We start from the raw sequence: 13,997 nt of genomic DNA, 5'->3' as shown, positions 1-13,997 counted from the left end.
GTCCCTCACCAAATCCTGCCACTTTTGCCTCCGTAACATTACGAAAATACGTCCCTTCCTCTCTCAGGAAGCAACCAAAATCCTGGTCCATTCACTCATTATTTCTCATCTCGACTATTGCAATCTCCTTCTCACTGGCTTTCCTCGCTCTCGCACATCTGCCCTTCAATCCATACAGAATGCTGCGGCTAGGCTCGTCTTCCTGTCCCACCACACCTCTTCCGCTTCTCCTCTGCGTAAATCCTTTCATTGGCTCCCTATCCATTTCAGAATTCAGTTTAAGCTCCTTACCCTCACTTACAAAGCCCTTACCAACACTTCTCCTACTTACATCTCTGACCTTGTCTCAATGTACATACCTACCCAGCCACTTCCCTCTGCCTCTGACCTCCTCTCAATTCACCTCTCAATACCTCCTTCCATGCTCACCTCCAAGACTGTTGCCCCTAATCTTTGAAATTCCCTACCCCATCTCAATCGACTCTCCCCAACCTTCAGATCTACAAACGCTCATTCTATACATCACCTTCTCTTCCTTGTCTGCCATCTAAATTTTTTCCCAGTTGGTCCTACTGTCTCTCACCACCCCTCCCTTTAGAATGTAAGCCCACGCTGGAAGGGTCCTCTCTACATATTGTCCCACGTCTGTCTACTGTCCCTCGTACGTCCTGTCACGTCTTTTGCTGCACTCTGTGTGAGTCTTCATAGTATTACTCACACTAATCTGTGCTTCTGACATGTATTTGTTACTTGCTTCTGTGTCCGGCACTACGGAATCTGTGGCGCTTTACAAATAAATAAATAATAATAATGTGTGGACCTTTTCAAGATAAGAGGGCTGCCCATCCAGCCTCTGATGTGTACCAAGTTGCCCATCACTGACTTACAATGATTGCCAGACTACAGGCATTAGGGGGAGTTTGACATCTATCTTAAAATGTTCTGGGACTATTTACATCAACAAACTAAGCTAAAAGACCAAAAAATTTAGCTGTGTTATATACATTGGATGCTCTGTGCAACTAAGTTATTCAGCATGGCTGGTCTTTAGTGTGAGTGATGTGTGCCATTTGACCAATTTTTGTGGAGGTACTCTACACTCTGCATGCTACTAGGCATTTGTACCTTCACATAATTTGGAAGGAGCTGGGTTTTACATTACACTGTGGTTTATGGACACACAATATTGCCTTCATTTAAAATTCTAACTTATATAATCCACTTCCTCCAGATTCTCCTATTCCAATTTCATGGATTTGAAGGTCATAGCTGGGAAGTGGACAAAGACCTTCACTCCCTACAAGGAGAGCCAAATATCCAGGGAGAACGTCTCATTACTGTGGGATCTTTGAAAGTGTTGGGAGGGTGGTAAGTATTCAATGTAGATCCATAGTCATGCAAATAATGACACTTTACTAAAGATCAAACAGCAATGTGTGTATTTTTCATTATCCTATTTTCTTCACTTTACCACTTCTTTTACTTTCCATGGCTGCAGTTGGGTAGGGTATGAGAAGGAAGGTTTCCATGGTCACCAGTACCTCTTGGAGGAAGGGGAATATAAGGAATCCTCTCAATGGGGTGGATGCACTGAAGAATTGGGATCACTTCGACATATCAATACGGTGAGAAGGAGGAGTGTTGGGTGCCTTTGCAATCATTCATGTGGTTCACTATGTTTTATGAAAGAGAATTAGCTCTTTTTATCTTGTCAGTAAACCGATTCTGTATCTCTTTCCTCCTAAGGATTTCTGGGAGCCTGAGATAGTGCTGTACGAGAATCCTGGATGCTTGGAGGGCCCATGTTTGCGGCTGAATGAAGCGCTAGCAGATATTGAAGTGGCTAAATATGGGACTAGCACTGGGTCGATCCATGTCTTGAATGGAGTGTGAGTGTCTCCATGAGGGAGGGTGCTGAGCATTATTACATTGTAATGATTTTTCTTTTTACCTCATATTTGGTTGCTGAGATTTAAATGTGTGAATATCTTTTTTTTACCATAGGTGGGTGGCTTATGAGAATGTTGATTTCTCAGGAGAGCAGTATATTCTGGAGAAAGGGATCTATCACACCTACCATGACTGGGGAGCCAAGGACAGTCGAGTGTGTTCTGTGCAGCCAGTACTACAGGTGAGGTCTCACTGTTAGCGATGTGTGAGAGCTATGTACATCCTGGACATAGAGTACCCATGTATCCTGATTTTCCCTAAACAGTCTCAGTTTTTGGCACTGCATCTATTTCTTTCAGAATGTTTATTTTCCTACTGCCGACTCATTGTGATCCCAGGCTGGCAGAGTTAGTGGGAGTAGGTTTATGTAAAAAATTATTTTACAAGCATAAACAAAGCAATAGATAACAATTAAAGAGTGAGCATACCTAATGTTTTTTTTTTTAGATTTTGGTAAATATACCAGTATACTAACCTCTAGCATGTTTTATATCACTATTATTTACCTTTACTAAATAACTGTGTTACCATTCGCAGAACAACTTTTCATATATTAGCAGGGTCGGATTAAGGGAATGGAGGCCCCTGGGCTAAGGGCGCCTCCATTCCCCCGTGAGGCCCCCAATGTGAGCCACCCACCACCCCCCCCCCCCCCCGTACCCCGTGAGGCCCCACCCCAAGTGCTTACCTGTCACTGTAGTCCTCCGTCCCCGGCGCGCTGTAAGCTCCTTACTGAGGAGATCTCGCGAGAGTTCATCTCCTCAGTAAGCAGATTACTGAGCGCCGGGGACGGAGGACTACAGTGACAGTGCTCAGCAGCATTGATCGGGCTGGGGGCGCCCCCGCCCCCGGACCGATCAATAATGCTGCTGAGGACTTTGAAGGGCACCCTGGATGCCCGAGGCCCCTGGGCTATAGCCCAGTTAGACCTCGGGTTAATCCGGCCCTGTATATTAGTTGCGTATGCTAAAGCCACACAATGAGATTGATTATGTTTTGTTTAATCTATATTGAAGTTAATTTTCTATAGATTAGCCTTGTATGTTATTTGTACTATAGTGAACTATCTATTATTTGTACAAGAGTCAGTGTTGAATCCCCTGTTTCTTATTTGGAGTACAGGTGAGATGATAAGAAAACAATTTCCATAACATAAAATGATCACTTCAAATGTAGAAAGGTAGTACTTTAGGGATATAAAGATAATGTATAGCACAGCACACACATTAATCAAAGAAAAGGTGCCAAGGATACATACACCGATGAGCCACAACATTAAAACCACCTGCCTAATATTGTGTAGGTCCCCCTCGTCCCGCCAAAACAGCTCTGACCATTTGAAGCAAGGACTTGACAAGACCTCTGAAGGTATCCTGTGGTATCTGGCACCAAGATATTAGCAGTAGATCCTTTAAGTCCTGTAAGTTGCGATATCGGTCCTCCATTGCTCTGACTTGTTTTTCCAGCACATCCCACAGATACTTGATCGGATTGAGATCTCGGAAAAAGGTGATACGTGTAAAAGTAATATCCACATGACAAGAACCCAAGGTTTCCCAGAGAATATTGCCCAAAGCATCACACTGCCTCCTTCTTCTCATAGTGCATCCTAGTGCCATCTCTTTTCCAGGTAAATGATGCGTACGCACGCACACAGCCATCGACATAATGTAAAAGAAAACATGATTCATCAGACCAGACCACCTTCTTCCATTGCTCCATGGTCCAGTTCTGGTGCTCACATGCCCATTGTAGGTGTTTTCGGCGGTGGATAGGGGTCAGCAGGAGCACTCTGACTGTTCTGCAGCTATGCAGCCCCATATGCAGTAAGCTGCAATGCACCTTTCTATCATAGCCAGCATTCACTTTTTCATCAATTTATGCTACAGTAGCTCTTCTGTGTGATTGGACCAGGCGGGCTAGCCATCACTCCTCTCTCGCATTAATGAACCTTGGGCACTGTTAGGAACCCCTCCAGCCAGTACAGCCCAACCCGGAGTCTGCTCCGCCAGTCAGGTGTTCACTGGAGCCCCTAGTGGTGGGGACAGACTTGGCCGCAGACTGATAGAGGGTCGTGAAGTGTGTACCGGCTGGGGAGAACCCAGGTAAGTGAAGTGAAGTCCAGGCAAGGGTCAAGGGCCGGCAGCAGACAGCAAATCCAATAAACAGGCCAAAGCCAAGGGTAACGAGCAAACAGGAAGGTCGGTAAACACGCCAGAGGTCGGGGTCACAAGAAACACAGGCAGGGTCCAAATCCAGGCAAGGGGTCATACACGGGCAATCCAACAGAATATCCAAAGGACAGGAGCTAGGAGCAGAGCAGGTCAGCAGACTGGTAACAGAAGCTATAACCGGCAGTGAGGCTGCAGACCTCACTGCCTTAAATACTGGTAGCCACCAATCAGAGCCTAGCTCTACAAATGCCCACAGGAGGCACCAATCAAAGGGCCAAGCCCCCTTAGTTAATTAGCCCACAGGCTGTCATTTGCGCGCATGCGCCCGGGTGGCAGCACTGCCGGGATGCAGCGCTACACAGGAGGCGTTCCAGGAAGTGAAAATGAGGTCCCGGTCATCAAGGTGACGGCCAGGACGCCAGGGGGAGCCAGAAGCGAGCCGCGGCGGCTGTGAGTACCGCCGCGGCTCGTGACAGGCACCCATGATCCTGTCGCCAATTCACCAGCTCTCGTTCCTTAGACCACTTTTGGTAGGTACTAACCACTGCACACCGGGAACACCCCACAAGACCTGCTGTTTTGGAGATGCTCTGACCCAGTGGTCTACTCATCACAATTTCGCCCTTGTCAAAATCAATCAGACACATCAACTTCAAGAACTGTTCACTTGCTGCCAAATAAAACCCACCCCTTGACAGGTGTCATTGTAACAGGATAATCAATGTTATTCACTTCACTTGTCAATGGTTTTAATGTTGTGGTTGATTAGTATATATTATTATTTATTTATTTATTTATTTATAAGGCGCCACAGCTTCCGTAGCGCTGGATACAGAAGCAAGTAACAAATAGATGAGGTAATACATGTAAATAGCACAGATGAGTGTGAGTAATGCTATGGGGACTAACACAGAGTGCAGTAAAAGACGTGACAGAATGTACGAGAGACAGTAGACTGACGTGGGAAAATAGGTAGAGAGGACCCTGCCAGCGAGGGCTTACATTCTAAAGGGAGGGGTGGTGAGAGACAGTAGGACCATCTGGGAGAAAAAGAAGATGGCAGGCAAGGAAGAGGTAAAGGATAGAATGGATAGGATGTGGTATGATAGACCAGCTTGAAAAGATGAGTTTTGAGTGAGCATTTGAAGGACTGAAGGTTGGGGGAGAGTCTAGTGAGACTGGGTAGGGAGTTTCAAAGATATGGGGCAGCCTGGCAAGTTTTGAAGGTGAGCATGGGAGGAGGTAATGAGAGGTGAATTGAGGTGGAGGTCAGAGGCGGAGCAGAGTGGCCAGGTAAGTATGTAGCTCGAGACAATGTTAGAAATGTAAAGCGGAGAAGTGTTGGTAAGGGCTTTGTAAGTGAGGGTAAGTAGCTTGAACTGAAATCTGAAACAGATAGGAAGACAATGAAGGGATTTACACAGAGGAGAAGCGGAAGAGGTGCGGTGTGAGAGAAAGATGAGCCTGGCTGCAGCATTCTGTATGGATTGAAGGTCAGAAACGTGAGAGCAAGGAAGGCCAGTGAGCAGGAGGTTTCAATTGTCGAGACAAGAAATGATGAGAGAATGAACCAGGATTTTGGTTGCTTCCTTTCAGAGAAAGGGATAGATTTTCGAAATGTTATGGAGGAGGAAGTGACAGGATTTGGTGAGGGACTGGATATGAGGGGTAAAGCTGAGGGCTGAGCCAAGGGTGACTCCAAGGCAGCAGGCTTGGATGACAGGAGAAAGTGATGTTGTCAACCAACACAGAGATATTGGGAGGCATAACAACATTGGCAGGAGAAAAGATAATTAGCTTGGGTTTGGAGATGTCGAGTTTCAGGAAGTGCTACCTGTGTTAGGATGGCGGGAGAGAGGTCAGGGAAGAAAAGAAAGATTTGCGTGTCATGAGCATAGAGGTGGTATTGGAGGCCAAATGATTGAATGAGATCACTGAGAGACGTGGTGTAGAGAGAGAGAAAAGCAGAGGGCCAAGGACAGAAAATTGTGGGACTCCAATAGAAAGGGAAGAGGGGGAAGGGAGTCAGAAGCAGACACGCTAAAAAAGCGGCCAGAAAGATAGGAGGCAAACCAGGAGAGAGCTGTTTCATGAAGACCTAGGGAATAAAGGGTGGTGAGGAGAAGGTAATGATCAACTGTATCAAAAGCAGCAGAGAGGTCGTGGATTACAAGAAGGGAGAAGTAACCATTGGACTTAGCTGAGGGTAAGTAGTTTGTTATTTTTGTGAGGGCAGTTTCAGTTGAGTTAAGTGGCCGGAAGCCAGACTGGAGAGGGTCAAAAAGAGAGTGGGAAGAGAGAAAGTAGGCCAGACAATTGAAGACAAGTCATTTGAGAATTTTCAAAACAAAGGGAAGCAGAGATATGGGGCAATAGTTGGAGACAGAGGAAGGGTCAAGGGAAGGTTTCTTGAGAATAGGAGAGATAAGAGCATGCTTGAAGGCTGAGGGGAAGATAACAGTGGAGAGAGAGAGGCTAAAGAGGTGAGCAAGGTGACAACAGGCATTGGAAAAGAGGGAGCATAGGAACTTAGAGGGGACAGAATCGAGAGGACAGGTTGTAGAAGACAAGGAGGAGAGAAAAGAGAGTATCTTGGGGACAGTTACAGGGTGAATGATAGAGAGGACAGGTGGGGGGAGGCAGATCTGACGAGAACAGATATCTTTGTGGATATGGTCAATTTTATTGTTGAAGTAGGTGGCAAAGTCAAGAGCACTGATGGTTGAGGGGGGAAGGAGGTAGGGGAGGATAAAGTAGGAATAAATTGAAGGAAAGAGGCACCAAGGTTTATTAAACAGGGAGGAGATGAGGGATGTGAGATAGGTTTGGCAAGAGAGAGGGCAGAACAAGTGGGAAGAAATCATGAATTTAAAGTGGAAGAATTCAACAGTGGACTGAGATTTCCTCCATTGTCGTTCAGTGGAGCAGGTGCACATTTGGAGGAGACGAGTAAGGGGGAGTGCCACGGTTGGGGTTCGAGAGAGGACGCAAAGATGATGGGGTCAATGCTGTTGACTGGATTCAGAGCAACTTTGGGTGGAAGAGGTGGGGTAAGGGGAAAAGAGAGGGTAAAGGAAAGGAGATTGAGGTCAGAGAGGGGAAAGACAGAATTATAGAAGTTGGAGATGTCACAGAAATGGGAGAACACTAGGTCCAGGGAGTGACCATCATGGTTGGTGGCGAAAGTTGTCCTTTGGGAGAAGCCATGGGAGGAAGTGAGAGTGAGGAATTTAGAGGCAGCATTAGTAATAGGAGAATCAGTAGGGATGTTAAAATCCCCATTGATAATAGTTGGAAGATCAGAAGAGAGGAAAAGTTATTAAGTAATTCAGGGCTAGGGGGATGATAATGATAAACGACAGAAACATGAAGGTGGAGTTGGGAGAAGAGGCTGAAGGAGTGAACTTCAAAGGATGAGAAGGAGAGGGAGGGTTCAGGGGGAAAACATTGAAGGTCTAGCCAGGAGACCATAGGACACCTACACCAATGCCTTGGTTGTCCCCAGGACAGAGAGTGTTGGAAAAGGAGAAACCCCCATGGGAGAGTGCAGCAGGGGAAGCAGTATCAGAGGGGGAGATCCATGTTCCTGTAAGGGAGAAGAGACCAAGGAAAATGGGAGAGAAAGAGGTCATGAATGGGAGTGAGTTTTTTGCAGACAGACCTTGCATTTCAGAGTGCACAGGATGGGATGGTAGAGTAAGATGAAGGATGATAATAAGGTTGGCAGGATTGGATGTTCGGGGGGACGGTGTGATATGTGGTGGAGGGGACAGCGACAAGGCAGAGTACACATATATATATATATATATATATACATATATATATATACATATATATTTATATGTTGTGAAAAGTGTGCAAACAGATGGCTCCTCACACAGGTTTTCTGAAGAACTTTGACGTTTATTTTACTTGTCAGGATGGATAATCAGTCTTGGCAGTGTCTTCAGCAAACAAAATGAAAATTTCACAGCAATAAACATAATCCAATAGCTCTCAACTCTGGCTATACCAGTTAGGTCCCTAACTGGTCACTAGCCACTTCTTGGCACCAGTCTCACACACACAGATCAACCCCAGCTTTTTAAGCTTCCTGTCAGGCCTTGCTGTGGCTGACTCCTTAATTGTTTAGACCAGGTGCTCCACCTGGTCTCCTGCCCTGTGTGTGCAGATTTAACCCTCTCTGCACATTTAGGCTGTGGTTTCCCAGGGAAATCACCATTCTTTCCTCTATGAGAAAGTGGCAAAGTGTCCCAGTTGCCACAATATATATATATATATATATACATATTGTGTGTGTGTATTTTTTTTTTTATATCAATGAGTGGCGTCTTCATTCAATATTCTCAAACCAAATCATATATCCTGTGCAGCCTTCCATTTAAAGTATGAGCCACACCCCTAGCCTGAAATGCTTCAAACATGTGTGATTAAGAACAAATATGTTATTTGATTGTTTGTTTATTTTCACCAAAAAGATTATGAAGATAATTACTATTAGTCTGGCCCAAGACAGTACACTAGCTCTCCCAAAGTATCATATCATAAATATTAACAATATTACATATATCACCCAACTGGATTGTTTACAATCTCTCATCACAGAGACCCTGTCTAAGCTGGGTCTGGCATACCCCCCTGGGTGGGGGGCCAGCGCCGATTTTGAGAAAGTGCCTGGGGCGCCATGGACCCTAGCACCGGCCCTGGTGACGGGGCAGGGGAGGGCGAATCGCGTCATTTCGGTCCTGATCCTGCAACACAATCGGGGCCAAAATGACATGATTTGTGGTGAATCTCATCATTGAGCAGGATGTGGGAGAATTGCATGCCTACCCAGAATTCAAGAGTCTCCTGGACATTCCCGAGAGAATAGGCAAGTATGGTATTAACATATGTAGCTTAGTCAATGCAAAGGCTTACCAAACTTTTATAGTAGTAAAGTTAAAATTTGCATATTAAAACATATCTAAAACTCCATGTGCCCTAAACCAATAAATTATGATATAACTGGAGTACTAGAGTACATAGCTTACGGCTGTATATAATGTGTATAGCAGATATTACAGCTCATAAACTTTTAAATCTACTACAGTAGTGCAGACCATTCTGTAAAGGGAGTTACGTCACAAATAATAGTACTTTGTTGACATATTTATTATGGATTGCACAACTTGTTTTCCTGGATGAGCACCTTGGACCTGATTCATTAAGGAAAGTAGGAAAGTTAAGTAAAAAATTGAGTAAGTTGTCTCCTGGACATAACCATGTTACAATGCAAGGGGTGCAAATTAGTTTTCTATTTTGCACATAAGTTAAATATGCTGTCTGTTTTCTAATGTAGACAAAAATGTAGTGCCAGTATTGAAGTGGTGGTATGGAAAATGTAATAAGAATGTAGGTGAATGGAATTTGATAGTTTTACAATGAAGGAAGTAGGAGAGGTGGCGGTATGGCATACAACCGTACACACAATCAAAGAAAAAACACAGGGGGCCTGGTTCATTAAGGAAAGTTAAGCAAGAAATTGAGTAAGTTTTTTTCTTAAGTTTTCAGGACAAAACCATGTTGCAATGCAAGGGATGCAAATTAGTTTTTTATTTAGCACAAAAGTTAAATACTGGCTGTTTTTTCATGTAGCACACAAATAGTTTATAGCTTATTTGTACACTGAAATTTAAAGTTAATCTAGGGGAAAAAAGCCAGCATTTAACCTATGTGCAAAATAAAAAACTAATGTGCACCCCTTGCATTGTAACATGGTTTGTCCAGGAGGAAACTTAAGTAAAAAAAATTAGTACTTTACTTAATGAATCAGGCCTCTTGTAGTGTATTTTCTATCTACAATTTTTTTATTGCTTATTTGCTTGGAGAAATCCTCAGCTTGTTATGTAGTTATGGGAGATGAATATAATTTAAAGTAAGCTAGTGATGTGTAATCCTTTACATAATTATTGGAAGCTATGTCACAACAACCATTTCATATGCAGATTAGAGCTTTGTGCTTAACTGAGAAATTTGATTTAAAGACACAGTGAATATACAAAAAGTGCACACGCCCATTTTGAAATTGCAGTTGTTTGTAATGTAAAACCTGAAATCAAGATAAATCATGTCAGACCTCTTTCCACCTAGAATGTGTTCATTCAACTAACACAATTCAAATGAAAAGCAAATAGACTGTAGCTTTTTTATTTTCCTTTTCTTCCTTAAAACACCATGGCTGCATAAGTGTACACACACCTTCATTCTGGTGCTGTAGCTGTGTTCAGAATGAAACAATCACAATCAAAATAATATGCTATAGTAATTAGCATACCCTGCCATGAAAGTGATTGTGATTAACCCCAAATAAAGATCAGCTGTTCCTGTTGCATTTCCTTGCATTTTTATTGGTTACATCCTACTGAGATAGCCAATGAGCTGTCAAAACCTACAGGACCTTTTTTGAAAGGTACCAATCAGGAGACAAGTATAAAAGAATTTCAAAGGCATTACATGTACCATGGAACACTGTGGAGAAACTGTGGCACTACAGGGATATTGCAAAGATCAGAAGTTCTGGCAGGAACTAGTCACTCCCTGCATGTGACAACAATCACCCATATTCTGCACACGTCTAGGCTGTGGGGTAGGGTGGTGTGGTGTATATACAGCTTTCAATAAACACACTGACCTCTTGAATAGATTAAGAACAGCAGCTGTTGAGTCCATCTACTTCTGAGCTCATGCACATTATGTAAAAGATGACACATAATAGTAGTAGTCCACATATACTACAGGTGGCAAGATAGAAGCCATTTCTTGTCTTATGGTCTTAATGTTGAACTTATTTACTTTAATTTTAAAAAATAAGTTTAGCACAATGACAACACAGGTCATCATCCAAAGAACACCATGCCTACTGTGAAGAATGGTGGTGGCAGTACCATGCTTTGGGACTCCTTATCTTCATCTGGGATTGGGGCTCTACTCAGGATATCTGGCATAATAAATAGCTCCAAATATCAAGATGTCAGAAAACTGAAGATGAAGAGTAATTTTATCATCCAATATGATAATGATCCAAAGCACATCTAAGTCAAACAAGGAATGGCTCCAGAAAATCTTGGAATTACCCAGACAGAGCACAGACCTCAATCCCATTGAAAACCTGTGAAATAAATTAACAAGGGTTATGCACAGCAGATCCCCTAACAATTTGATGAACTCTAAAAAATCTTCGCAGGGACAAATGGATAGAATTGCAGGTGTGCAAAGTCAATAGAGACTTATTATAATCTTTGCTATAATAAAAGCAAAATGAGTTTCTACTATATTAGCTTATGGATTGTGCACACTTATGTAACCACTTCTTTTTCCTAAAAATTGTCTATTTGTTTTTCACTTGAATTTTGTTGCTTGCAAGATCACATTACAGATGGAAAAAGATCTGACATGCTTTATCTTGATTTTCATGCTTTACCACACAAACACCTGCAATTTCAATAAAGGTGTGTAGACTGTTTATATCCGCTGTAATAGGATCCATATGTTATCTTCGTTTGTTTAGGTTTTATTGCTTTCTTTCCTGTATTAGTGTAATCATTTATTCTTTCTTTTTCCAGGTTGGGGGTCAGAACCTTCATTATTTTCCTAAGGTGAGTGACAGATTGTATGTACCTGTGAGGTGTATCATATACATATCAATTGTAGAGTGGTCAAGTTTCAAGATCTTTTATAGAGTAGATGGTATTGACCACTCTGCTTGTAAATTAGAGCACAACTGTCAGCTTACAGTTACAACATGCTTTGTAAAGAAATGTAAAAAGTGGTGTAACAGTACACTGAATTTTATTGCTCAAAAGCTTGGGATCATTGTCTGATTTTAGTTTCTTATGCCATTAAACTCCATGGAGGAGATAAATCATTAGAATTCTGAATTCCATAAATATATCAAGATACAAGTTTCTGGTGGGTTTGAAAAGTGGAGATGTTGCCTATAGTAACCAATCAGATTCTAGCTATCATTTTGTATATTGTATTAAATAAGTGATAACTAGAATCTGATTGGTTGCTATAGGCAACATCTCTCCTTTTCAAACCCGCCACAAACTCGCAGCTTGATATATTTACTCCCTTGTCTCATTCTAAAGTTCCACAGTGCAGTACAGTGGGGAAAACTGGACATACATAAAACAAAGATATAAAAGTCAGACAAAATAAATGCAGACATGAAAACAAAGGGTATGGAGGACCCTGCTCATTAGAGAGCTTACATTCTAAGTGGAAGAGCTGAAACAAGAGGAGCGACTATGGAGTGGAGATTGGGACAGCTGTGAGAATGTATTAGTGTGAATAGTGTTAACGGGGATAAGGTAAGCTTTAAAAAAAAGAGATGGGTTTTTATGTGTCAATGAGCCCTACAGGAGCAAAGCAAAGAAAATTACTTGTCTAGCAGAGCACTTTTTAAACAATGAGCCTGATTCATCAAGGAACATATCTTCCGGTTTTGTACATATTATCTGCAAAATTACTCTCCGCATGCCCAGAAGTGGCCCATATACCAGTGAGCGCAACAATGTTTGATTCATCTTCCAGCGCAATGGATACTTACTAAAGCCTATGATTTCGGGGCAGGGAAGTGGCGTTTGGCCGTAGTTAATGTACAGTTAGGGCGTGCCGGCATTACGGAGCAGCCGGGCACGTGCGCAACAGTGTGGCAAGCCTGCGGGCTAATTAATACAATTATGGGACAGCCTGTGTGCAATTAGAGAGCTGAGCTCTCATTGGTCTATTTCAGTATTTAAGGTAGGGAGGGCTTAGCCTCCCTGCAGGTTACAGCTTCCAGACCCCTGTGTTGCTGCCTGCTGCTGTACTATTGGTGTTAACCTTTGGACCTCTGTTTGCCGTGTATGACCCCTGCCTGTACTCTGGATTTGTCTCTTTGCCTGTGCCCGTGACCTTTTGGCTTGTACCTTAGTTTCTGCTGATTTGCTTGTGACCCCGACCCCTGGCGTGTTTTCTGACGACTCTATCTAGCAAGTGACCCCTGACCTCAGCCTGTTCTCTGGATTCGCTGTCTGCCATAACCCTCTGCTCCTGGGTTCTCCACAGCTGGTACACATCACACGACCCTCTGTAGTCTGCAGTCAAGTCTGTCCCCACCACTAGGGGCTCCAGTGAACACCAGACTGTCAGAGCAGATTCCGGGTGTTGTTGTACTGGCTGGAGGAGTTCCTGACACTTAGTTAGCACTGTACATTTTATATAAACAGAATATAATTTGGATAGTAGATGCAGTTTTGTGAATGGCTAGATCCACTCATGATTCATCTCATTTATTTACTTTGACAGATATAAGTGTACAATATCGCAAGAATTTCTCAGCATATTTTCTGTTTATCATCATATACATGAAACCTCCATAATTAACCATGCTACAATTATGATTAATTTTATACATGCATAATTTTTGTTTTAGTGGCTAGTTTGTCCTAACATTTAGACTGTTTTCTCAGATCCAACTATTTTCTGAACCTAACTTCCACGGTGACTGTATGATCTATGTAAAAGACCAAGTATTGATCCCAGAGAACTTCCCACCACAGTCCTGTCGGGTAGAAGGAGGCAGGTGAGGCTGTCTCTGTTAACATGAATTAGTCTATATGTTTGGTGTTAATGTTAACTACCAATTTTATGATTTATCAAATTATTACAGACACAATATGTGTGCATTTCAGTGTATGTGTGTAGGATTGTGCATGCTTTGCATATTTTAAGATTGCTATGGCAGAGTTTGTTTCACAAATGATTAAGTCTTGGAAGCAATGTATTTTGTCATGTAACCTCATTGTGAAAACTTTTTCTCTACTCACATTAATATCTATGTGGGAA

At 42.8% G+C, this 13,997-nt stretch overlaps 1 protein-coding gene across 1 annotated transcript in view; it reads left to right on the top strand.

Annotated features, from left to right (window-relative positions):
• The window catches only part of CRYBG2 (crystallin beta-gamma domain containing 2), a 61,606-nt gene that overhangs the window by 33,266 nt on the left and 14,343 nt on the right, over positions 1-13,997 (top strand). Inside the window, exons 9-14 of the mRNA XM_075197767.1 lie at positions 1,232-1,368; positions 1,499-1,625; positions 1,747-1,889; positions 2,005-2,131; positions 11,729-11,761; positions 13,622-13,734. Coding sequence (XP_075053868.1) covers positions 1,232-1,368; positions 1,499-1,625; positions 1,747-1,889; positions 2,005-2,131; positions 11,729-11,761; positions 13,622-13,734 — 680 coding nt within the window. The remainder of the gene's footprint in view (positions 1-1,231; positions 1,369-1,498; positions 1,626-1,746; positions 1,890-2,004; positions 2,132-11,728; positions 11,762-13,621; positions 13,735-13,997) is intronic.

Source organism: Mixophyes fleayi, chromosome 2, assembly GCF_038048845.1.
Source record: "Mixophyes fleayi isolate aMixFle1 chromosome 2, aMixFle1.hap1, whole genome shotgun sequence".
In the NCBI taxonomy this organism is placed as follows: Eukaryota; Metazoa; Chordata; class Amphibia; order Anura; family Limnodynastidae; genus Mixophyes; species Mixophyes fleayi.
The sequence above is the reverse complement of the archived record's forward strand: the minus strand, read 5'-3'. Positions and strand labels throughout refer to the sequence as shown.